The sequence below is a fragment of the Pinus tabuliformis genome, chromosome J (genome assembly GCF_031772625.1).
Source record: "Pinus tabuliformis cultivar Carrire ecotype Pingquan chromosome J, CPIR1, whole genome shotgun sequence".
NCBI classification, from domain to species: Eukaryota; Viridiplantae; Streptophyta; class Pinopsida; order Pinales; family Pinaceae; genus Pinus; species Pinus tabuliformis.
In genome coordinates, this window is record NC_142295.1 from 1,187,924,553 (window position 1) to 1,187,951,963 (window position 27,411).

Here is a 27,411-nt window from a genome sequence, read left to right on the forward strand (position 1 = left end):
TGACAAGAGCCGGAGTGGGAGCCTGGAGGCCAGGAAGATCGAGTTTCCAGAGTAGCAGTCGATCAACAGAGTGAGAGAGACGTTGGTCTGAGCTAAGTGATGCAGATCTGCGTAGGGTGATGCAAAGGCAACAAGGAACAGCTCATCTTGAGTTAAGATCAGTGTTGGATCACTGGTGGAAGTAAGATTTTTCCCACTAGACTTTTGTCAATCATTTTCTCTATATGGAAAGCTAGATTTGAGCTTCCATAGATTTGTACTCATTTACTACTACATAATAATAAAACCCTCAGTTGCTACACCGGTTTTCCCAAGTTGGGTTTTTCTAGGGACATTGGTCCAAAAATAGCGGTGTTTTATTGTGTGTGTGCATCTATTCTTCCAACATTTTTATTTCTTCCAGAACATTTATTTTGTGAAGGTTGCAGTGTATATGTTTCGATATTTTCCGTAGGAAACTACAAATAATTTGGTTGATTAATTAAACAAAAAAAAGAAACATTATCAATTACTATAATAGGATTCGAGGTCACTGAATTTTCACACCCTTAGGTCACAATGACTGAGAGACTAGTTTGGTCGGGGACATAAATTTTGAGATTCTCTCCCTTGGGTCATTTGACTGAGAGACTATATAGTCATGATTGAGATAGGGATTCCTCGCTTGGGTCACGGACCAAGAGACCTTGTTTATGGTCAAGGAAATGGACCGTGTACTCACTTGGGTCATTGTGCTTGACTAAGAAACCATTGCATAAGGTTGGAGAGTTTGGCTTTATTGATTGATCCCATGGTTAGTTGGGCATTGATCTTAATGCCATTGGGTTTTGGCTTATGGGATGTGTTGGATGTTATGTATCATTCCTTATGATGAGACTTGTACATTTGATCCCTCCCTTGGGTTGTTGCTATGAGACCTATGGATTGGTCAGGGAGACTGATCTTGAAATGATAGAGATTTGTACATCTGATCTCTTCCTTGGGTTGTTGCTAAGAGACCTATGGATTGGTTAGGGAGATTGATCTTGAGAGAGAAGATGAATACCTCCATAGCTAAGAGGGAGTGTTGAAAAAAGGGTAGTTATGGTTAGTGTTTTCATTGGAAAATCAAAAAAGAAATTTTGTATTTTTTGAATGTTAACCAAGTCGGCCCACACAAACGAATGGGTTTGACCCCAAGGTCAAAAACCCTCCTCCTATCTCATCTATAAATACAAGTACCTCACATTTGGCATCACATCACACACATCAATTCGATTTGAAACAAGGTGATTCGTCCACACGTGCGACGGAGAAAAGAGGAAGTACAATTCTCTGTTGACCAATATTCTCTTGTGTTTGCCAGCATTTACTTAGGATCATTTACTTCTATTTGACTGAATTATTAACTGATCTTGGAGGTCAAGTTCATTTGTGATTTGTTGACTGGTTTGACCACATTTGTATCTCTATTTTGGGCCTCCGAACTTCAATCTGGTCCAAGAATGTTGCCACAAACAATTTGACCAACTTTAAAGTGACATGATTAACCTTGCCACCAAAACACTTTGTTGCTCCTTCAAATAATTAGAAACATGTTGCCAAAACAAAGTACGAAGAGGAATAAAGAGAAAATAAGCTTATCAACTAGGGTGGAATCTTTCACCACCAAAATTGATAAGAGAAAGGGTCTTAAATCCCTCATAGCCTCAGGCTCAAAGAAAAACAGAGATAATTGATCCAATCCATCTGAATGAATTCAACCCTCTTGTATTTATAGATTTCTTTGGGGGGGTTTCTCTCCTTAATTGATTAAGTGAGGTTCACTCAAAACCCCAACTTTGGGTTTCTTTGCCCAGCTGCCCAAAACTTGCCCAGACGGTATTTTGGGGTTTTCCCCATCCAAGAATATAGCCTACGAGGATCGATAGGCTACTTCGTCTCTTGAGCAATTAATTCCTCAAGAACATTACAATGCCCCCTTCCCAACATTGCTTGTCCTCAATCAATGACAAGTCTATCAAACCGATGTACTAGACCCATTGAAAAGTACTCTTTGGGATGTCTTGTAAATTTCCAATCATAGTTTGCTTCCTTGTGTTCACTTTCCCGAGGTTGCCTTTAATAAAACTAGATGACTTTGAATGAGGTTTGTAAGGAGAAGATGATGGATTTGGACAGTGAAGCATCTCGTCATATGATGAAATCAAGAGACGTCTTCACCAACATGACCAGAGGGCCCAAATATGTACATGTAGAGCTTGGTGATAAGGCCAAGTATGCAGTCAACGGCACTAGGAGTATCGAGTTCCAGATGGACTCAGGTGGCACCATGTAGGTGAACGAGGTGTTATATGTATCAAGTTTGGAGAAAAATCTCCTTTCAATTTCATCTATAAAAGACAGAGGACTAGAGGTCAGCTTTACGTGAGGTGAAGTGGTTGTTCGGCTGAAAGGGATTGATTTCAGCAAGACGTGGGTGATTGGTAGGAGGGAGAGAGATCTCTATCTGTTAAGAGGATAGTTGATGAAGGCTCTCAAACATAAGAGTGATAGCCAGAACAAGATTTGGCACAGGAGGATGGGGCACCTACACTACAGAGCTCTTCTTATGGTGTAGAGGATGGTTACTAGGCTTCCAAAGTGTTGAGAAATCAATGCTAGTAGAATTAGGGTTATATTTCTCTTTCTTGATAATTACTTGTTGATTATGTTGGCTTCTTTTACTTCTTTGTTATATTATCTTTCATCAAGCAATTACCAAATTATGTGTATATGATGATCACAAAAACACAACACACAAGATGTAGGCACTCTGCCAGGGCAAAACCCCTATCGAGGAGAAAAATAAGTCAACAATTCTTCCTTCAATAGTTTCTCAACATAATCCAAGACTCTTGACCTAGACAAAACTTTCTCCACACCATGTCAGCCCTCAATCCTTCTTGAGGATGATAACCCTTCAATAGCAACTTCGGCCTAGCAGCATTAACTTGTAGTAGCAGCTTCGACCCAGCAATTGGAAGAAGCAACAGCACCCTCGACTAGACAAAGAAAAACTCTGATCTCCCTAGATACTCCTCCTGAGTGAGAGATAGATGAACCAAAATTTCGATCTCGATGACTTCTTCTTGCCTCCAAAATTTCGCACTCTTTTACAGCCCCTTTCCAGCTCTTCTTCAACTTTGCATTTCCGAGCTTCCAACTTTAGGATATTGAACTATCACAGAGAGAGTGAATTACTCCAAATGAATTCGAATTGCCTTGTATATAGCCTTCTAGTAAGTGTTAATTATCCTTCTTGAGGCCGACTTGGTGTGGAGGTGACAAAATTCACTTTGACTCAAAAATAATTCTTTTTACATGATTCGAAAGCCCAAGAAGGGTCTCTTTTAATGGGCAGTGACTCTAATGACTCAGAATAAATCCTAGAAGTCCTCAATGGGGACTTTGACCTAAAACAAGATGACCCAAGCATGAAACCCATGCTTTACTAAGTCATAATAATAATAATAAAACTATTTTCTTCATTCTTTTGATAAATACATTTCATCGTGAATCAAATACATTTATGAAGACCGAACCTTGTTAATATTTCAACACAGAGATCCGAGTGGAGCAAGATGGAATGTGTAAAGGATGTGCGTTTGGCAAGGAGGCCAACGTGGCGTAATCTCTTTCAAAGCAAGACTAGGCAAGGGGACAAACAACCAGGGTTAGCTAATGGCAATTGAACTGTTGCTTTCCTTGTCAGCAGAAAAACGTGCTCATAAATTACAATATTTGGAGATTCTCAGACTGGTGAATTGGATGAAAGGAACAAACCCCTTGGGAAATTACATTCTTCAGCCTATATGTGACGAGATACAACTTGCTCAGACAACTTTTAACATTTTATCCACAGAGAAGGAACAAAGAAGCTGATGGTCTCCCCAGAATCAGACTACATTTGGATAAAGGAACTTGGATCATTCAGGAGAAGGTGAAGGGGCACTCCACTGAATACATTCATACACCTTTCTTTTAATCATGGAACTGTCTAATTATGAGACTATTGTTTTTGACTGTATAGTTGAAGAATCTTGAAAGTTGAAAGACTTTATATTCATACTTGTAAAAACTGGTTTTAAACCAGTGATAATTATAGAATGTATATGATAGGCAGTTTTATGGAATGAAATACTGTCCTCTTTTATTATATATTTTGCTGACTGGTATAGCAACAAATGATATATCTGAGCTATACTCTTATACTCCCTCCTTTTGAGGAGACACATGAAATGCAAGCATGCATCTACTGCATGTAATTTTGTTTATCATAAAAAAGAACAATTTTTTCCAGAGTTAAAAAATGAACAATATTTGGAAATGTTGTAGAATTGCTATGCATCAGCTAAATAGTTATTATTCTTACAGGATTTTTATCATAGAACCAACATGAAACCATTTCTGATGAACAATGAAATATCTATGCAAAGCACAAACACCATTTCAGAGCTTTTTTATCATAGAATCAACATGAATAATGAAACAATTTATGATGAACCATGAAATATCTATACAAAGTACAAACACCATTTCAGAGCTTTATCATAGTGGATGATCTGAAAATAGTACAGTTTCTTATCTTAAGAACACCGAAAACTTGTAAGAAAAAAGATTGAGAAAGAAACCACAAACCAAGATCACGATCTCGATCCTTGCTATACTCGACAACGAAACCGTGATGTGTATCAAGAGTTGAGCCACCAACATCTGGAAATAAAACTGCAATACCACAATGCTGAGGCATAAAATTGTCGAAATTTATACTCGTGCCTCTGCTCAATGCTAAAGAATATTGCTTACTTGGCAACTTTAGGCAATAGGATTGAGAAAACATTATTCATATGAAGAACAAACAAAAAACTAGAAAGATAAGTACCTGAAGCCAAAGGTTTGACGAAATTAATCATTAATTTATCAAGCATACTTTCAAATCCAAAGTCATCTAGAACTACTCCATACTTGTTCATTGTATTAGGTCTCATAACATTCAGCTTTGTAGCATCAACCCACTTTTCAAAATTTTCCACCTAAGAATTCAGAAATCGACAAACAAAAATCAAAAGTCAAAACATGTTCAACTGAATACGTTTATTGGTACCTCGGAATATAACAGCAAAGCTAAACCTGGAATTTGGCATTAATAACTCTGACCTCACTTATCAATAACTCACAGAAGCCTTGCTGAAACATGTCAAATATATACACCCCTGGTGATGGTTCTGAAAGTATACTTTTAAAACTTTCCTCTGTGTTCTCATTAACAGCATCAATAAAAGTCTGAACAAAGAAGTGTTCAGGGTTCAAGGTGTATAATTCTTTATGCAGAGGCTGTAAAAAAAAGCAATGGCATTATCAGGAAAAGTGAAATAGTAGGTTTCTATTACATATCTAGAACAGCTCATACATCGACATAAGAAAAGCCACATCCATCTACTCAACCTTTGCATGGTGATTCTTTATGCACAGGCTATAAAAAAGGCAATGGCAGTATCAGGACCAGTGAAAAAGAAGGTTCGTATTACATGTTTAGAATAGTTCATACATCTACATTACAAAAGCCAGATGCATGTAATCAACCTTAGCATGGCAAAATAATGACTAACACTAAATTCTCTTGAACATGGTAATAGAACTAAATTTGTTTACAACAGTCCACAAGATATCCATTCATTTCTTGAAATTTTGCAAGAAGAAAATGAAAGTCATGTGTAACTAAGTATTATGAAATGAATTCAAGTTACTGTCATATTGGATCAACTAGCCTCTGACAGAAAATATAAAAAGGAAAATCAAGACACTGAGTGTGCCCAAAGGATTCTCCTTGGAGTGGAAATTTCTATTTGGATCCCTTCTTTTGCAAAAATATTCCTTATATATACAGAATTATTTACTCACCAGCAAAAAGAAAAATGAAAATGGAAGGGCATACACAATGAAATTTATATCCTTTCCCTTAAGGCAACTAAAATCAGAATAAGAGGCATGGCCTAACGATTTGGCATCCTCAAGCAGCAATGATCATTTTGCCAGCATTTGCATATGTACCTCATCAACAAAAAGCAACCAAAGAACTGACCTCATTTTCAAACACATGTGCAGTGGAGTCCCCAGTGAACATACAATGCAGAAACTCATAAACAGTGCCAAATACCAGTCAGCAAATCTCAAATCACACATCTGGAATCCCCCAAAAGGACTGCCCTCCAATGCAAATGCCCCTGAAGAATGTTTGCCAACTGAGACTGCACCTCTGCCCAGCAAGAGTCACGAAATCCCAAGTGGCACATCTGGAATCTCCCAACAAGACTGCCCTCCAATGCAAATGCCCCTGAAGAATGTTTGCCAACTGAGATTGCAACTCTGCCCAGCAAGAGTCAACAAATCCCAAATCGCACATCTGGAATCTCCCAAGAAGACTGCCCTCCAATGCAAATGCCCCTGAAGAGTGTTTGCCAACTGAGATTGCAACTCTGCCCAGCAAGACCCTGAAAAGGACAGTCCTAAAAAATATGCATCACCATTTCTGCCTTTGGAGAGGACAGGCAAAGACCCACGGAAAGGTCACTCTTGGCCAAACAAGCTTTGGAGTGGAGAGCCTGAAATATCACCAAACAAGCAAACATCCTATGTTTTAAAGGAAACCCTCCTCAACCAAACACCATGCAACCTCTTAATCCATTGTCTTTCAGCATCTACCGAAACCCACCAAGCATTCAGAACTGGACCTAATAGATGCCTCTAATGCAAAATGAAGTGAAGACTATGACAACCATACTGATTCAAAGGTTGTCCAAAACTTCACTCCCACTCCAGTTAAGAAAGACCTGTCACATCAATATTCATCTTGCAAAAATATCTTCCTATGGAAGAAGCCAAATTGTCTCCAAAAAAGCAGTTCAAACTTCAATCCATAGGAGATAATGCAAACTCGTGAGCCACTGAACACCAATATTTCCAAGAGCGAGAACTAGTATCCCATAAATCCCTCCAAAATAAAATCTTCTTCCTACTTAGTTTCCTTGCCTAAAAGCATGGAAGGTGGGAGATACAAGTGCTTTCCAACTTCCAACTCCAAATCTGCCTTCTAGCCAAATCCCACCCAACTCTACTAGACATCTGCCAACAAACCAAACCTGACACACAACTGCATAGTGTCCCATCTTTTGACAATTCCAACACTTCACCTTGGAATAGTACTTCTATGTGTTACCCTGTTTACCTTTACCTTTGCCTTTGCCCCCACCATTGCTTGTGGAAGCCTACTTCTTCCCTTTGCCTTTCTTGCCTCCTGCCAACAGTGCTACATCCTCATCCTGCTCAACTGGCTTGGCTGCCCCAAGCTGACCTTTCCTGATCTCTGTCTGAATGCAATCATCCCAAAACCTCTCCCACGTGGGAAGGGTCTCACGTGCACAAACCCCATCAGCAATGTTCATCCATGAACGGGGGAGGCCATTCACTGCAATCCGCACCAACTCAGTAGGTGGAATGACTTCTCCAACTGCTGCCAACTCATCTCTCACATTAGTAATCTTTGTGAGATATCCAGCTGCACTATCATTGCCCATCTTAATGGTCTTCAGTTTCTCCTTCAGGACCATTTTCTGGTTCTCATTGGTACTCTGATAGAGATTGGACAATGTTGTCCACATCTCATGGGCATTTCTCTTTCCTCTCACATGAGGAATGCAATGGTCTTTGACTCTGTCTAGAATTAGTCTCTTACCCTCGTTGTTCTTTCTATTATAAGCAGCCAACTGAGTAGCATCAGTAGGCACAACAACAGGGTTTTGTGTGGTATGCACCGTAATGTCCCAGACTTCTGCTTCCTCAAAGATGCTCTGCATTCTCTCCTTCGAAACGTTGTAATTGGAATGCCCATCCAACCTATCCTCCACCCTCAATCCCAATGACATCCTGTTGTCCTAAAACTGAAAAATAGCACTGATGTAGTAAGGATAAAACTGTTGTTTGTGAAAAATCAGCTTGCTGGAATTTTCGGAGTGAAAAATCAGCAGGCTGTAATTTTCCTCCTTGCTGTCCCAAACTGCACTTCAGCACTCTGATACCATGTAAAAATTTCTCATTTCCCACCCCAGTTTTCAGTTTCACCTTATTTCTCTAAAATAGTTAAATTCTCTTTCCCATATCCATATATTTAACTGCTGGAAAATAAATTTTGTTGAAAACACAAATTTTTGCTGAAAACACAAATTCTAGAAAAATTACAGAATGCTGGAAAATGCAGAAATAAAAATCAACACATACAAACAGCCATTCAACACATTTAAACACAGTGATTTTTTGTCAAGGTGACCCTGGAAAAACCCCCTACAACTCTTGGGGAAAACCAGTTCGAAAGCTCCTCCTTATTTCTGGAAAATGCTTTTTACAGTGAGAGAAAATATTCAGCAAAAAATCAGCAAGCAAACTTTTACAACTTATCTCGTTTTCCGTGCCTCACAGCCAACTGGAAAAACTTGCAAACAGCAAAACTGAACAGCAATAAATGTTGTACGGCCTCCTCGATTTTTGTGCCAAATTTCAACGTTAAATGCTGTTGTACGGCCTACCTAGAAAAGCGTGCAAGCTGCCATAAATGTTGTTGTACGGTTTCCTCGATTTCTGTGCAAAAAACAGCAGTACAGTGTACGGATTTCTGCCTAGAAATGCATGCCAAGGTACAGCCACTTGCTGTACGACCTCCCTTGAAAAACGTGCCAGCAATTTTCAGACTTTCTACTCCTCGATTTCTGTGCAACCTTGTTGTACAGCCTCCTTGGAATCTGAGCCAAAACTGTTGTACAGCCTTTCTAGAAAATCGTGCCCAAAACCTGCCCTTCACTGTGTGCTAACTCAGTTGTACGGACTTGCTGGAATGCTGCTTTGGAATGTGTGCCAAGCTACTGCCTCCTCCTCACTGTCCAGAAATCTCCCTTGCTCTCTTGCTCTCCTTCTCTCAATCTGCTCATGAAAGAATGAATGACCTTTTCCTCCTTTCCCTCCTTTAATCTAACCCTAAGTGACTTTTGGGGAATCCCTAAATCCAATGGCTGAAATAGATTGAGATCTAGGGCTGAGATTAAATGTTCATTTAAATCTCACTTTCTATTTTTTAATTCACCCCACTTTAATAAAGACCCACTTAGTCATTTATTTCCAAAGTCACTTTTCCTTTCTAATTTTACATCAACTTTATTAAAGTCACTTTAAAATTAGACTTTAGTAACTTTATCAATTAAGGTCACTTTTAAATTAGATTTGACTTTATAAAAATTATAAAGTCACTTTAGGAGAAAAATTAAATTCTTTTGGACACTTTTCCCTAGGCCAAAGATCAAAGCTTTAGGGAACCACATGTCCTCCGGTACCAAATTTCAACAATTTTCGCCCTAGGATTTCACATTTAGGTTAGGGTTTCAAACAATAGAATTCACTCATTCATACAACAATGGGCATTTATTTATATAATATACAAGAATAAAAGATCATTCAATAGTAATAGTAGGCATGCATGAATAATCTAAGATTTTTCAACAACAATACAATTCTTCTCCAAACAAAATCAATAGGGTTGACAGCCCAACCAAGGTAAATATGTCCAGCCAATATCCCTATATTGATTTGTAATAGTTACAATTAATAAACCAATATCCAATCCTATATGATACGGTCCAATTCAATAGTTTATATACTAATCAACTGACCACTGTGTTGAAACTGCAGATTGTGAACTGTAAATTGTGACTATGGACTATACACTATGAATTGTGGTTGTAGAATACAAACTGCAGACTATGGACAGTTGTCACAGAAATTCTTCTTCAATGAGTAATACACTAGACTAGAAATGCTACTGAGTTTGTTGAACCAGACAGATTCGTTCACTACCAAATTCCACGACTTGACAAGGCAAATGATGACAAAAGATGAATGCAAAATGATGACTAACTAGGATAGAACCTTTCACCACCGAAATTAGTAGTGGAAAGGGGCCTTAAAACCCTTAGAGCCATAGCTCAAGAAAACGGATATATTTGATCCAAATTGATGATGACAATGTGATTCCAACTCTTTGATCCAAATTGATGATGAAAATGTGATTCCAACTCTTTTTTATTTATAGATTCCCTCATAGGGTTTCTTAAATGAAAGGGGTTGCAAACATATTTGGAAATTTTGCCCCAGCCAACCCAAAATTTATCCAATGTTGCCCCAAACATTGGATAACTGGGTTTTCCCCCTTTATCAAGACTATAGCCTACAAGGTTGGATAGGTAACTTCATCCTCTCGTTGGTAACTAATCCACAAGGGACTTTACAAAAGTGCCCAAAGAAGCTTTGCACTAGGTTGCTAGATTTTGTGATACATTTCTCAAAGACCATGTACCACATAGATAAATCATCTCCTTCATTCCTTTGATTCTCAAGAAATTTTAAGGATAAATCACCTCGTCAATACATGATTGAACTCCACAAGGATCACTGAACTCTCCACTCTAGCTCACACTACCTAACTTCTTTATACATCAAGTTGAGGAGTTCTAAAATGATTAGAACAACTCGAGAGCCATCAAACATCCCCAGGAGCAATTTCTCTTCTACAAATAATTCCTCATTAGTGGTTGTTAGGAGCCCTCCTTTTGACTCCATCCAAGAGGGTAAATTGATGTCATAAAGATTACTGCACAAAAGCCTATTAGCCTGACCCACTCTGCTGAGGAGAATATTGAAAGGCAATGGGCATGGGCATGGACATCCAAGTTGTTGGCTCATATTCAAAAGATGAGTAAAACCAATTCCCTCCTCTCTTGGTATTAATCGTGCTTCATCCCCAGCATTAGTTCCCTATGTCTACTCCACTTTTAGGGTTGATTTATACCCTGTATACCTTCTATTTTATTCTCTCTTTTTCACAAGTCTCTTGTACCCTTTGTTCTTCTATGGGCTTCTCTTGAAATATGTAATCTCTAGCCCCTTTGACATAGTTTAGTCTTTCATGGGCATTAATATATATTTTAATTCCAAATTCTGCCATGCTAAGTGGGTAGCTTAGTAGGGTTTGTGTATACCAAATCCAGAGAGAGAGAGAGAGATTTATCCCATAAGCACTTACAGGTCTAGCAGTGGGGTTGCAAATGTCCCATTGGTGGCTATTTTTGCATTCTAGACTTGATTCAGAAAAGTGTTGAGAAATGTAAGTCGAGCAAGAACTTTCTTGCACGCATTTCAGCGTAAATATGCATTAAGTGGTATGGGACATTTCTTTTGTGACCACTAGGAAAGTGAAATAATTTCATCATGTAATTTCAATTGAAAATAAAAGAAAAGTGAAAATATAAAGTTTTGAAGTCAACTCAATCTTAGAAAAAAAATGAAATGTTCTAGTACATCTATAACTTGGATTAGGATTTAATCTTAGCCGTACATCTCAAGATTCAAATTGGCGGTAGCTAGGATAGAGGATATTAGCTATCTTCTCTCAAAGCATAGAAACAACAAGATAGAAGAATTCAAACACATGTGAGAAAAGAGCAAAAGAGCTAGGGTAAAGAAGAGTGCAATCAAACATAACAAGAGCATATTGAAGGTCGTACAATCTGTAACACCATTGTAGTTCTACTTTCTATATGAACAAGCCATACATCTTCAAAACTAGTGATACACCTTCACATTTGGATGTACAGTGTATTGCCTAAGCATGCATCAATGTTGAGGGAAGAAAGAGCAATTTTCCACCTAGGAAAAGCAAAAATAGAGAAAGCCACACTATTGCAGTTGTACTCTCTTTTACTAGGCCAAACAAAGCTACTCGAAGTGATATGCATCAGTGTTGAGGGAAGAAAAGTAATTTGTCATCTAGGAAAAGCATAAACAGAGCAGGCCACACTATTGCAGTTGTACTCTGTTAAGTTTAGGTATGTTCTATGCTTAGAGCAATTTATTTCAATTTTCACAGTTAGCTCAATATCTTTAGCAATCACAACAGCATTAAAGTAAACTGCAAATAGAACATAAACATAAATCACAAAAGACAAGCCAAGACAAGAGGACACAAGATGTGGCGCTAGCTAGGGACAAACCCCAATGTGGAGAAACCCTTGATCAATTCTTCTTATATGTTCTTCAATAGTTTAGCACAGAGAGAGAGAGAGAGATAGAACATTTACAACAGAAGTCAATATTTCGACTAATATATTATCTCTACAGGAGATCAGTTGAAGACATGTTGCTTCAACTGATTCTCCAAGGTGACTCGTTCACCTATCCTATGCTGCATCTCGTCCATATGCTGCACCTCACCGTGTTGCACCATGTTGCACCCATCATCACAATACTGGACCTCATCCTACTGCTATCCCAGTGTTTACCTAGTGCCAAGCTGCACCATGCTATGCCCATGTGTTGCACCATTGCTGCTTTGTGTCCTCGCTGCATCAAGTACTATATTGTTGTCCCATACAGCACTCTACTTGCAGTTGTCCATGCTTTACCATGTTGTTGTTGTCCATGATTCTTCATGCTTGCAGTTGTCCCATGTTGCATCATGTTTAACTATGCATTCTATAATACCTCATCATTGCCATGCTATCCCATTGCAGCACCTATGTCTAGCAATACTGATCATATGTATTGTTGCCCATTGTTGTTATGACTGTGTTCAGGTTAGGGCTACCACACAGTCAGGAGATAAGTCCTTTTAGGACTGCAGTTTATCTTGAAGAGCTTTCCCTCATGCCACGCTGCCCTTTGAAGGTGTTGTCCAACCTTGACAGTCTTTGACACAACCTCAATTGTGTGCTCTGGCTTGCATCCTAGCACAACAGCTGGCTATAGCACTCTGCCTTCCCAAATGATACCCAAATAGCAGCGTTTCTTTCCTCATGAACTCGAGCAAGTTGACAACACTTACTTGCACTCAAACACATACATATACAGCCCTGAATCTCTCCTCCTTGTGACTGCGGCTTCTCTATCTTGCTATTGTCCATGCCCACGTTGCTTCATGCTATGATAAGGTCCTTTCTACTATGAATGAAGTCCTTCTTATGTTGCGGCTAAGGCTTTGATTCAGGGCTCCTCTTGACAACAGTTTAGGGCTTCCTCTTGACAGTGGTTTAGGGCTCCCATTAGCTATGGATAAGGGCCTTGCCTTTGCTGTGATTAGAGCTCCCTTTGCTGCGGATTAGAGCCTTCCCTTTGTTGCGGATTAGAGCTCCCTTTGTTGTGGATTAGAGCCTTCCCTTTGCTACAGATTAGGGCTCCCTTTGTTGTGGATTAGAGCCTTCCCTTTGCTACGGATTAGGGCTCCCTTACTGCGCATTAGAACTCCTATTGACTGCAACTAAGGCTTCTTAGATCTGCAACCAGATCTCCTCCAAGCCTGCGGCTAGGGCTCTCCTAGATGACTGCGTCTAGGGCTCTTTTAAATGACCCTCTCCACTGTGTCTTCCTTGAGAGAAGACAAACCCAAAACAAGTGGAGAGAGGGAGATCATGAGAGTTGTGTTCTCAAATGATTCAAGGCGCACGTGAGGGGTTTATTTGGTTGCTTGCTAACCTTGACAAATTGTCCCATAACACAAATAAATTCATATCTCCATGAATACTTATCGGAATCGGATGATCTTTAGATAAATCCTATACCTCTCGATGAAAGGGATCCAAGAAAAATATCAGTTGCCATTAATAAAATGACCCACATGGAGTTTGGCCCTAGTTGCCAATTTTAACACTCCCTCTCAACTAGGGAGAACTCCATCCGCTGATCTATATGTTTGACTGTACTATCTCTGCCATCAGTGCCCTGCACTGTTATGTTCTGCTCTGCTGAGCTCTGCTCAGTTCTATTCTACTAAGCTTTGCTCTGCTCTGCTCAGTTCTGCTCTGCTGAGCTCTGCTCTACTCAGTTCTGCTCTGCTGAGCTCTGGTCTACTCAGTTCTGCTCTGCTGAGCTCTGTTGAACCATGAAGAAGAAGAATTGATCGAGAATGTCTCATACCATTCTCTACTGACCCGAAGTCAATTTCATCTGAAGAGAGTGTGTCATATCACTCTTACTGACTCGAAGTCAGTTTTATTGATCCCAGTTCAATATCACAACAGAGTGTCTCAAGCCACTCATACTGATACCAGATCAATTTCATTGATCCCAGAACAATGGAGGTCATCCTAGCATAGGGAGTACAGTAGATACAATGATGCGTCCATCGACAGTACTACTATGGTCCCTAACCCCATTTCCCTGCTCATTGATTAGATGAGAGGTACTTCCCATGAGTCCCAAACTACATGGGTAGGATGCCTTGACAAAAGAACTAATCATCCTGTCCACAGGAGAACTAATCATCCTGGCTCACAGTTGCCACAGGAGAACTAATCATCCCAGCCCACAGGAGAACTAATCATCCTGTTCCATAGTTGCCACAAGAGAACTAATCATCCTGTTCCATAGTCGCCACGAGGTATCACAGGGAAATGTTGAACCTGTCACCCTGTACATAATGCACCACCAGGGGAGGGTGAGTCGCCCTGTGGTCGTATGTCACTCCAATAAGTACCCCAAGGCCCCCAAAGCTCAATGCATGCAACATGTAGGACCCTTATACGAAGGTCTCTCAACAACTCCAAGTCGTTCGGAAAAATCATAGATTTGACATTTCCCTAGAGCTTTGGCAAAGTGTCTGCGACCTGTAGATCAATCTCAATGCGATGGAGCCTCCTCACTCATCGACTTACCATATCCCAGATAAGGTAGTATCTGATGTCAATCTGCTGGAGAAATCATCGAATACAGGATTCCTCAATAATCGAATCGCCCTAGTTGTCACAAAGAATCACAGTGTTATTCATCATGTGTACAAACAGCTCACTGATGAGCTTCCACAACCAGGTAGCGTCACACAAGATCATACTCGTAGCTACGTATTCGATCTCGGCGACGCTTATAGCAACCGACTTCTGCTTCCTGCTCATCCATGATATCGAAGTAGAATCCAGAGAGAACCAACACTGAGAAGTGCTCTAGCGATCCTCCACACTGCTTGCCCAGTCAGCATTCCAATAATCATGCAACTTCATATTTCTGGCAGTGTATCTCAATCCATGAGAGTTTGTGCCCTGAAGATACCTCTGAAGATTCTTGGCACCAATCTAGTGAGGCTCAACCAAATATGAGCTCACCATGCTAACTTTAACGCATATAGATAGACGAAAATTCACCAAGAACATCAATGCAGATGAGTTTATGAAACTCAGAGGCATCTCCCAAATCTGGTCTGACATCACCACCATATAACTTCTGAAAGTTAAGATTATCGAGGTAGTCACATGCTTGCAGTTTACCATTCCATATTTGGAATCCAACTCCCTCTTACTTCTGCAAGTGAGAGGGTCTACACCTATCAAAAATAGGTCATCCTCAGAAGGTGCCGGTATGAGAGGTCTATCATCCACAACCTTACGAGCAATAGTTTGGATTGGTTTCACTCCTAGTGAATCTCAGCTTCATCAGACAACTATCAATCCTCTCATACTATGTCTAAGGTGTTATACTTCATGCCATAGAGGGCTTTCTTCCACCTCTATACATGAGATTCCCGATCATGAATCTCAAACTCCTCGAGTTGTTCTGAACCTGTGTACCACATGAGGGGAATGGTCCCCTTGTAAGATTTTCCTTCGGTACATCTCAGGCAGGTACCTTCATTCTCTTCTTGACCATCTAACTCATATCAGGTAGGGCCCCATAAGTAGACCTCCGGGGCTATAGATCAGATGTGTCAACTAATATGGTCCCCAATGGACCATCCTGCAACTTGATACAAATTGCCAACCTTGAACTCAAAATCATCTTAGAAAGTTTTATTTTTTAAACACGTACCTTTCCATCGATGAATGCCACCCTGAAACCTTTGACTTCCATTGCCGAAATGGACACTAGGTTCTTGCGATCAGGTACATAAAAGAGATTCTGTAAGTGGATCGAGTTACCCTCATTCAATTGAGAGGTAATATTCCCTACACCCTTTTCAGGATAGGTGGCATTGGCTCCAAGTATAATCCCACGATTGTTTCCATCTCTACCAAATTAGGGAGAGCACCCTTCTATCCGATGGAGTGCCTTGAAGCACTACAATCAATAAGCCAGATTCCCAAAGAATCTAAAAGAGAGGGCCAATACAAGATAGCACTTTTTTATCTTATCAGAAACAACATTTAATTCTTCATACCTAGGGTTCCTTGCTTTCTTGAAGAGTCAGTGGTTACCTTGATGACCTGCATTGTCATTCCTCTGATCATTGAAGATGTCCCTGGAATGATTGTTATCATCATCAAGTGATGTGTCCCTGCCATTCAAACACTCTTTCACATAACGGCCGAACTAGTTATATGCCTTTCCTTCCACCCTGAGATCCGGTCTTCCCGATGAAGTGATCTTTAGGTACGCCATATTCCGCTGCACCATTCTGATAATATTCTCTGCTTCGATTTCACCCTGGGTGAATTTGAAGAGGGATGAGGAAACCATTGATCCTTTTGTTCTTTCTTAACTATCTTCGGTGATTGCTCTTTCACTCTTGGTTGGGCATTGTCTTCACCTCAGCTCTGATACCATGTTAAGTTTAGGTATGTTCTATGCTTAGAGCAATTTATTTCAATTTTCACAGTTAGCTCAATATCTTTAGCAATCACATCAACATTAAAGTAAACTGCAGATAGAACATAAACATAAATCACAAAAGACAAGCCAAGACAAGAGGACACAAGATGTGGCGCTAGCCAGGGACAAACCCCAATGTGGGGAAACCCTTGATCAATTCTTTTTATATGTTCTTCAATAGTTCACCAGAGAGAGAGAGAGAGAGATAGTACATTTACAACAGAATTCAATACTTCGACAATATATTATATCTACATGAGATCAGTTGAAGACATGCTGCTTCAATTGATTCTCCAAGGTGACTCATTCACCTATCATGTGTTGCATCTCGTCCATATGCTGCACCTCACCGTGTTGCACCATGTTGCACCCATCATCACAATATTGGACCTCATGTTGCGGCTGACCCAATGTTTACCTAGTGCCACGGCTGCACCATGCTATGCCCATGTACTGCTGCACCATCGCTGCTTTGTGTCGTAGCTGCATCAAGTACTATATTGTTGTCCCATACAGCACTCTACTCACAGTTGTCCATGCTTTACCATGTTGCTGCTGTCCATGATTCTTCATGCTTGCAGCTGTCCCATGTTGCATCATGTTTAACCATGCATGCTATAATACCTCATCATTGCCATGCTGTCCCATTGCACCACGTATGTCTAGCAATACTGATCATATGTATTGTTGCCCACTGTTGTTATGACTGTGTTCAGGTTAGGGCTACCACACAGTCAGGAGATAAGTCCTTTTAGGACTGCAGTTTATCGTGAAGAGCTTTCCCTCATGCCACGCTGCCCTTTGAAGGTGCTGTCCACCCTTGACAGTCTTTGACACAACCTCAACTGTGTGCTCTGGCTTGCAGCCTAGCAAAACAGCTAGCTGTAGCACTCTGCCTTCCCAAATGATACCCAAACAGCAGCATTTCTTTCCTCATGAACTCGAGCAAGCTGACAACACTTACCTGCACTCAAATACATACATATACAGCCCTGAATCTCTCCTCCTTGTGACTGTGACTTCCTTGTCTTTCTGCTGTCCATGCCCACGTTGCTTCATGCTATGATAAGGTCCCTTCTGCTGCAGATGAAGTCCTTCTTATGCTGCGGCTAAGGCCTTGACTCAGGGCTCCTCTTGACAGCAGTTTAGGGCTTCCTCTTGACAAAGGTTTAGGGCTCCCATTAGCTATGGATTAGGGCTCCCTTACTGCGCATTAGAACTCCTATTGACTGCAGCTAGGGATTCTTAGATCTGTGGCCAGATCTCCTCCAAGATTGCAGCTAGGGCTCTTTTAGATGACCCTCTCCACTGTGTCTTCCTTGAGAGAAGACAAACCCAAAACAAGTGGAGAGAGGGAGATCATGAGAGTTGTGTTCTCAAATGATTCAAGGCACCTTTATTTATACAAAAACGTAGAGCACATGAGGGGTTTATTTGGTTGCTGGCCAACCTTGACGAATTGTCCCATAACACAAATAAATTCATATCTCCATGAATACTTATCGGAATCAGATGATCTTTAGATCAATCCTACACCTCTCGATGAGAGGGATCCAAGAAAAATATCAGCTGTCATTAATAAGATGACCCACATGGAGTTTGGCCCTAGTTGCCAATTTTAACATACTCTCTTTTCACAAGCCAAACAAAGTTGCTCGAAGTGATTGTATTGATCATACAACTATTGGTTCAATGTTGAGGGAAGAAAGAGTAATTTGCCATCTAGGAAAGGCATAAACAGAGCAGGCCACACTATTGCAATTGTACTCTCTTTCCACAGGCCAAACAAAGTTGCTCAAAGTGATTGTATTGATCGTACAACTATTGGTTCAAGCAGGCTGCAAAGTCCACATTGTAAGTTTTTTTTTTTTTTTATTTAAAGTTTGACTACTAATTACTTGAAAAAGGTATTACAGAAGAGGCTGTTTTGTGCTACTAGTCTGCCTGAAGGGAAACCAGACCAGTAGCACAAGTTTAAAAGCTTGAGATTACATTGTCCCCACTTAACCAAGTCATCCAAGAGTGTGAAAACATTCCACAAGTTTACAAAGGATATCGAGAGACAGCAGGCACGCAAGCTCTGATTTTTAAAAAAAAAATCTTGGATAACAAAGACTACACAAAATGTAAAAGGTAGACATTCCAACAGCATGTTTGGGTTTAAACTTTAAAGGACTGCCAGGAATAAGGTCTGGCCAAGAGGCCATGACATACCTGGAACCACACATTTTGGGTGACCATCCCTTGAACATGAGCCATGCACATGAGCAATTGAACACCACCAACACGACCAAACCGAACATGAGCAATTAAGCTATTAGCGAAAACATGAGCCACTGGCTTGGGCACCATAAGCCACGAGCCACTCACACTGGAGCTGGGAGCCACTACAGGTCGCCAGCGAAAGACCATAAACCACCACTCTACCCATTGAGACTTTGAACATACGGAAGGACATGATAAAGATTGCCTACTTCACGTACCTGCGCTACTCCAATTTGTCTGAGGCCTATGCAGAGAAGCTGACCGAATCTGGAACACGACGATGGACTCTTTAAGTGCCACACTTCCAGGACTTTGGAGCTCCTCATAGTTTTTTCCAGAGAAGCTTGGGCCAGAGCCAAAAACCATGGCATGGGTGGGAAGAGGACCCATTAAAGCAATCTGCAGGTTTAGATTTTTGCAGAAGGGTGGTTTGATAAACGAATTATCAGCATGAAGTGAGTCGGCCAACCAGAGCCCCAGAGAAGCCAAGAGAATTTGGAGAGAGAGGACCCAGCGACCAGTTCAACGCGACCCAAATTCTCAAGGCCTGAGACAACCAATAAATACCCATTGTAGGGCCGACCCAGGGATGCATGTGAGCAGTAAAAATGAACGGCATAGCTACCTGATAACTACATGTCCAAACCCAGAGAAGGATTGATAGTACTGCCTTTTGCATACAGAAGCTTGTTTAAGGGAGAGCTCTACCTGTGAGTGATGTTGGGCATTGGCATCCACGCAAGCAGGCCTTCCAAATCATAATTCTCTGCCATCATTAGTCTGCAAGGCGCATAGTACAACCATCTTCGGACTATAAATGCCCGTCTCACCTGAGAATTGAACAACGTGTATGCTAGCTCGAACAATAATGTTTGGCGGGCCAGGTGGCCTATCATTCTAGATTGTTCCATCATGATCATGATCTATTGCTGGGATCATTGCCCACCATGGGGGAATCCACGTTGTAAGGTTGATCAAAGGAATAAAAGGCTGATTAGAAGGAGAAATCCCTGTGTATGTCTTTTATTTTTTCCACTAAGTCCACATTGTAAGGTTGATAAAAGGAAGAAAAAGTTAATTAGAAGGAGAAATCCGTGTGCCTGTTTTATTTTTTCCACTATTCATTTTTCAGCTACAATATTATTGATGCAATGTTCTGAAATTTTATTTTCTGCTGTTAAATAAATGCTGTTTGTGAGTTATGTAATAAGAGAAAATTAAAACACCAGTCACTTAGGCTTGAAAAAATTACAATAAGTGTTACAGCACTAATTGATTATGTTTCCCAATAATTTCTATGTGATGAATGTTTTATGTTTAATTTCAATTCTGAAAGTTAATCCGAACAAATTAGTTTTACATCTAGAGCTTCATGGTTGTTCTGTATAATTCTAGATAATTAGATTGAAAAAGCAATGAATTTTCTTAGTAGTCAGGCAGGAGTGCCAATGGTTGGGTGGTGAAAGCTCTGTTGGCAGCTATTTTACCTTGCTCAGATCTGTTTAAGTGTTACGTTTGTTACTTGATGTCTGACATCTTCCCGTTTTAGATGCTTCATGGTTGTTCTGTATAATTCTAGATAATTAGATTGAAAAAGCAATGAATTTTCTTAGTAGTCAGGCAGGAGTGCCAATGGTCGGGTGGTGAAAGCTCCGTTGGCAGCTATTTTACCTTGCTCAGATCTGTTTAAGTGTTATGTTTGTTACTTGATGTCTGACATTTTCCCGTTTATTTCCATGTGATGGATGTTTTATGTTAAATTTCAACTAAGAAATTTAATCAAAACATGGATTACTCCTGCATTTAGAGCTTCATGGTTGTTCTGCATAATTAGCATTGATGACGCGATGAATTTTCTGAGAAGCTTGTTAATGCGGAATTTAAGATAAATCAGTGCCCTGTTCTTAAGGTAAAGAACATGCCATGCATAAGGCTAATAGGTACAATACAAAAAGAAGAGCTCTCTTCTATACTGAGAGCTCAAGCACACTAGGCTGTGGTGCATTCCTATTTTATAGCAGACCTTAATACGGTTTAGGATTCTTATTAGGGGATTAGCTGATAATACAGTGATAATGATGAATTAAGAAATTGTTGGTTAAGTTGTGCTACATATGTGCTGACTAACAACATTCGCTTTGATAACCATAAGCCAAAGATTATAGTTTGAAAGAAAACAAATCATAATAGTAATGAAACAGTAAACAGCACATTCAATGCACTAGAAGACTGAAAAAATTGTACGAAAAAGAAAGATTGTAAATTTATAAGGAGTACAATAATGTAAGGTTAACCTGAATTAATATAGACCACCAACTTACAATAAGTTTGCTCGTTCAGATGTGCTACAAATGTGTTGACTAACAGTGTTCACTTCGATCAAACTAGACCAAAGTTAAGAGAAATGAAAGATTGTAGCTTTATAAAGTAGGACAGTATTTAAGATGGCCCGCCAATATTAAGGTTTGCATGTGTTAAATGTAGCAGAGAGCCTGCATTTACTATAGACTGTCCAATGCTAGTTTAGGCCAACCAATTCCATGAGGCAGTACAGGCTACCATTATAGATTAAGTGGATACCAAAAACTCACCAATTCTCTTGCATGCACACTACTCATATTCTTTGCAACAATTCCAATCCTAATAAATTAAAAACAGGTTTTGTTGATTTGGGCTATTTTAGTATCTTCCCATTCACGAAAACTTCCCATGCATCTACTACATACATATTCTAATGTAGCAATAGGATTTCAAAAACTTCATACTGCATCATCACTTTGAAGCATTCCATCCTCAATTTCAGAGTTATTAGTTTACTTTTAGGCAACTCGACTCCATATGCTTTAAACTGCAAGTATGCATATTCAAAATTCAAATTATTCATTCAACTTTTCTATTTATATGATAGATTATATCGATCAACATAATCATGAACCTTAGCATTCACATTTAAATTGATGATCATAAGCTCACAGTGGCTTTAGCTCCACACTAGTAACAAATTCTTGTTATCAATGAGATTGCACTAGGGTGCAATGCATTACAATGGGTTACAACCTTTGTAATGCATTGACAGTAATTTAAGACGGCCCACCAATATTAAGGTTTGCATGTGTTAAATGTAGCAGAGAGCCTGCATTTACTATAGACTGTCCAATGCTAGTTTAGGCCAACCAATTCCATGAGGCAGTAGAGGCTACCATTATAGATTAAGTGGATACCAAAAACTCACCAATTCTCTTGCATGCACATTACTCATATTCTTTGCAACAATTCCAATCCTAATAAACTAAAAACAGGTTTTGTTGATTTGGGCTATTTTAGTATCTTCCCATTCACGAAAACTTCCCATGTGTCTACTACATACATATTCTAATGTAGCAATATGATTTCAAAAACTCCATACTGCATCATCAGTTTGAAGCATTCCATCCTCAATTTCAGAGTTATTAGTTTACTTTTAGGCACCTCGACTCCATATGCTTTAAACTGCAAGTATGCATATTCAAAATTCAAATTATTCATTCAACTTTTCTATTTATATGATAGATTATATCGATTAACATAATCATGAACCTTAGCATTCACATTTAAATTGATGATCATAAGCTCACAGTGGCTTTAGCTCCACACTAGTAACAAATTCTTGCTATCAATGAGAATGCACTAGGGTGCAATGCATTACAATGCGTTACAACCTTTGTGGGTCGACAATATTGCTAAATATATATTATCTACATTCTGCACCTTAAAGCGGGTTGTCTCCTCCAATGGTCAACAGGGTTCATTAATATTCAACTCTTCATCACTAAATATGACAAGCGATGAACATATGAGTTTTGTGGAGGCTGCTATATATCAGTGAGTGAGGACCATGTGTGCTTTTTGTTGCGTGGATAATCATGTTGAACATCATATGGCATTGAGCAGGAGTGAATTTGTCCCATGGAAGGTTTAGTATTGATATTGGGAATGCTTCATCCCCTCATTCTAGGTTACATTGCATGCTAACTACCTATCTTGTATACATGTATAAAGCTGCAAGTACAAGTTAAAAACGGAGATCAATTTATAACACAATATATGGAAAAAAGAAGAGGAATTTTCCATAAATGAGTTCTTTCAGTCCTCCATAAATGAAATGGAAATCAGAATGAGGGACTAAACTTAGAATAGTACAATTTCGAAAATCCTCCTGTTGTGTTTCTCTAGAAAATACTGACTAACTTTGGAGAAAAGAATCACCTGTATTTGACAAAATTGTTGGTGTTTTTATTTATTTTGGAGTTTACACTAGAACTCTTAGAGTCTTATTATCTTTAGCATATTTTGAGTTTATGAACTGTGTCAACAACAATCACAGAACTTCAATTCAATATACAGAAATACTAGAGGTGCTTTGAATGAGTGATGAAATATCAAAAAGTTTCAAATGGATAATTTCTAACTTAATAAGCTCCTTTATTGCTGAAGAATTCCTTTTTTACTTTGTATTGTCAACATGTAAATATCCAGACATCAGGGGATTGTTGGAGATAATCCAAATCAATCATAAACACAAATCATGACAAAGCCCTTCATTATTGTCTGGAAACGCTCTAATGGCTATTTGGTATTATATACCCCAATGACTGATATCACACCAATCTTAATAATTAGATATAAATTACAATTGATGATATCCTATTAAATCTTTTAAATTTACTTTTTGTTTTCCACAATAAATTTTTGGGCATTGGAGACCGCCTGGGGAAAGAAATCAATCTCCTTCTTAGCCCAAAATCAAGAGAGAGATTACTGGTACCTGGCCAACCCCACACTACATAGTCAATTGAGAGTGCCACATGGTTACTCTACTGCAGAGCTTAAACATGTCAGTTTACGAGAATTAAACATGGATGGGGAGGATCATAACAATTCCACTCAGGCTAAACACAATCTATGTCACATGGTTCAATTTGAATTCAAGTTCGACAATGATTAAATTCGATTTGAATTTGAATTTCCCAATAAACTCGAATCTCGATTTAAATTTGACATTAAATTCATATATATATATATATACAGTGTTCCACGGGGACGTGTCCCCCAGGGTCGGGTGCGCACACCCCTCGCACCCCACGCACCCAGGACGGGGGGACATCTGGGGAAACATTTCCCCACATCCCCCTTTTAGGGAGACGTGGGGAGATGCAAGGGGGGACGTTTCCCCAGTGTGGGGGATGTGACTCCCCAAAAGGGAGACGCCTGGGTGTACCCCCTCAAACTGGGCTATGCGTCCCCCCTTAAATTTGCTTGTAAATAATGATTAATGACAAGGGAAACCTAGTATTTGATCATATTGCCTACTAATGCTATGCAATTCATGGTAATGTTAAATTCTTAAAGTAAAAGTGACCTTTTACTTAAATTTTTAACACTACCATGAAATGACTCAGGATGTTTGAGAGTCGTTCCGACCTCATTGGATTTCATATGGAGAAAGTAGAATTTTAGATCTCGCTCAAGGATTCGATGGATTGCAATGTTTCCATTGCATTTTATCATGTACAAGGGTATGGAATTAGTATTTAATCAAGCGCACCAAGCCCTCTATGTACTTTAGAGTGACTTTTAGACTCATCACTCCACTGTTTTTGAGTTTAGTTATATCAATTTACTATTCCAGTCTTTAGATTTCAGTATCTATTATAGTCTATTTTGCTTAGTACTAATAAGATTCTAGAATGATGAATGATCAATTTTAATTTTAAATCAATTTAGAATCTTGAGTAATGAATGATGAATTTAATTTTTAAATCAATGTAGATTCTAGAATGGTGAATAATGAATGATGAATATGTATCAGAGTATTTCATTATTGAATCCCATGGTCTATGGATGAATCATGTATGTATTAGTAAGGATGATGAGTATGGATCAATGTATTTCATTACTTAATTCAATTGTGTATGTATCATTGTATTTATGCTTTCATTATTGAATATGAATTTGAAATATATATATATATATATATATATATATATATATATATATATATAAAAATTTCCCTAAAATTTAAGGGTACTCCCACACGTCCCCCTTGTGCGTCTCCCCACAACCTTCCCGGAGTCTTGGTGGAACATTGTATATATATATATATATATATATATATATATATATATATATATATTACAAGTTAACATAATATAAAAAAATTGTGAAATAATAAATTATTTTATATAGAAAATTTATATTATTTTATATAAAGTGATATAAGATTATATTTATAAAAAAAAATTAAGTCATAAATTCTATATTTAGTTAACATTATTTATTAGCATAGATGATAATTTATTTAACTATCTCCTATTCAAAATTAAAAAAATTCCAACCAATAGCCCACGACGAGCATGAGCTGGAAAAAAACTTGACACAATGATCTCGGCATATAAAACACGGCCACGACAGGAGAAACCAAGGTGAGCCAACCAGATACTTTGTAATCCACGAGGGCACAGGTAGCGGCGAAGTTCGGCTCCCCTGCCTTCCCCAAATTGCAATCAGGGTATAATTTTCTCAAAAACATGCACACAGAGATCCACCAAACGAGATCTGACAAGATGCAGAACTGGACTGGGAAGTAACTGTTGACGGCCAGAAAGTAAGCATTGGGGTTTTGTGGTTATATACCAATTTATAAGTTCAATTACCTTTCACCAAACTTATTATAATGCAACGGGATTGAACTGAAGATAAGAAACAGAACCTGAGCCGAACCATAGGTGAATTTAAGTGCAGTTTACTTCGCAACTACCAAAAAACAAGTAATTATATTCACCTGATAGTCATTTAAAATTCTCTCCCTCAACTCTCTCTGACATTGTACCTGCAAAAAAGAAAAAGATGGGGTTACATACAATTGCCAAATGCAGATTTACATACAATTTCAATATTTACAATATCTTCATATTTAAAAGGAATGAATCCAATTTCATACCAGGAGCAAATTAACATTGGAGCTTATTTTGGACATCACATGAATACATTGTATAGTACATAGAGAGTATGCCGATCTGTTGTACCTAAAGAGAGACGTTCATGCATGGTTGTCTAAAGTGCTGTAGTATATTTTGCATGCTTCTCACATCAATTAAGGCCTTGAAATAAGAGAATCAATACCAGGACCTTGGTGAGGGTTTGATGTCTCTGCACATGCAATTTACCGCCTGTCCCAACATTCTAGTTAGACTGTGCAGGACCTGTCTGGCCAGCCCACCATAAGGCTTTTGGGTGCCATTTATGGCTATCCCTGGGGGGCTGAACTTAGTTGAATTGATCTATTAGCTCTTTGAGATGTAGCAAAATCTTGGCGTTTATTAACAGCAAGCACAATAGTACCACCTGTTACACCTCATATTCTATGAGGTTTCACATTGATGGAGATTTGCAGCTGATACCTTTTAAGCATTGGACCAACTTTGGAGGGATTCATTTTTGTGAAGGCCCTTCTCTTCATGGCACTAGTTCATTTGATGAAGGCCTTTGTAGAGCTCTCACTTCTCTTTGGTTGGACAATTTTGCTCGCTGATTTGGAGGTCTTATCGCATGTGCTTGCCCTATTGATCATCCCTTCATTGCATATTTGCTGGTATTTTGGTGCATGCTATCTCATTATAGTGTGTTTTTTGGTATTCTTGTTTTATCTTGGATATGGATGATGGTTCTAGCCCTCCAAGGGATTAGATGATGGTGTTAGGTGTTAGATGTTTCATGATTTTGATGGAGTTTCCTAGTAACTTTTGCAGGGTGACATTGCATTATTTTGTCACTAGGAGGGAGCATTCCACATGCTCCTCTTAGGTTTATCTGTTGTGGGGACATACTTGATGATTGGATGGGCTATAGCATTTCTATTGTCCCCCTCTGTTATGATGTTGATGTGGTTGGAGGATGTGTTGTGGCAGTGTGTTTTGCCTTCGTGGGATTTCCCTAGGTGATATGACTTGATACAGTAACATTTTCTACACATCACTTAGGTGGAATGTGGTTGATAATGTGACAACTCTTGTGGATGAACTTTTTTGTCACTTAGAGTGGGGGGCTACATACATCTTCAGTGATGAAGCCTTCTACTAAGGTTTGATGAGATATTATCAAGCTATAGTCTTGTGGTGGTGCACCCTAGGTTCAAAACTAGGTGGAGCTTCTATTTTGTCATTTTGTCGTTATCATGGTGGTCTGCGCACCCCATTTATTGGCACACATGTTCAGGTTGATTTAATCAATTGGTGACTATTGTGAGGTTGGGCAATGGTTTATTTAAGCATTAACCTTGTGCACATAGGTTGAGGATGATTTAACTTTTCATTGGTTAATTAAATCCTTTTATTTAACTTGGAGATTAATAGCTTAAGCATCCTACTTCACTTGGCAGTTGTTCGTACTTGAGTGTTTATTTATGGCTTTATTATGAAA

General features: G+C 39.1%; 1 protein-coding gene across 5 annotated transcripts in view; it reads right to left on the reverse strand.

Annotated features, from left to right (window-relative positions):
- The window catches only part of LOC149231330 (2-oxoglutarate and iron-dependent oxygenase domain-containing protein CP2-like), a 186,222-nt gene that overhangs the window by 89,247 nt on the left and 69,564 nt on the right, over positions 1-27,411 (reverse strand). For 4 of the 5 annotated variants that reach the window (XR_016248057.1, XR_016248058.1, XM_089379178.1 and 1 more), the window contains exons 2-5: positions 25,775-25,822; positions 5,179-5,355; positions 4,904-5,054; positions 4,660-4,746 (exon numbers count right to left, since the gene is read on the reverse strand). Coding sequence is in view for 3 of the 5 variants with exons in the window: in XM_089379178.1 (XP_089235304.1) it covers positions 4,660-4,746; positions 4,904-5,054; positions 5,179-5,355; positions 25,775-25,822 (463 nt within the window). In the remaining 2 variants the exon portion in view is untranslated. The remainder of the gene's footprint in view (positions 1-4,659; positions 4,747-4,903; positions 5,055-5,178; positions 5,356-25,774; positions 25,823-27,411) is intronic. The other variant, XM_089379180.1, reaches the window with a different exon arrangement.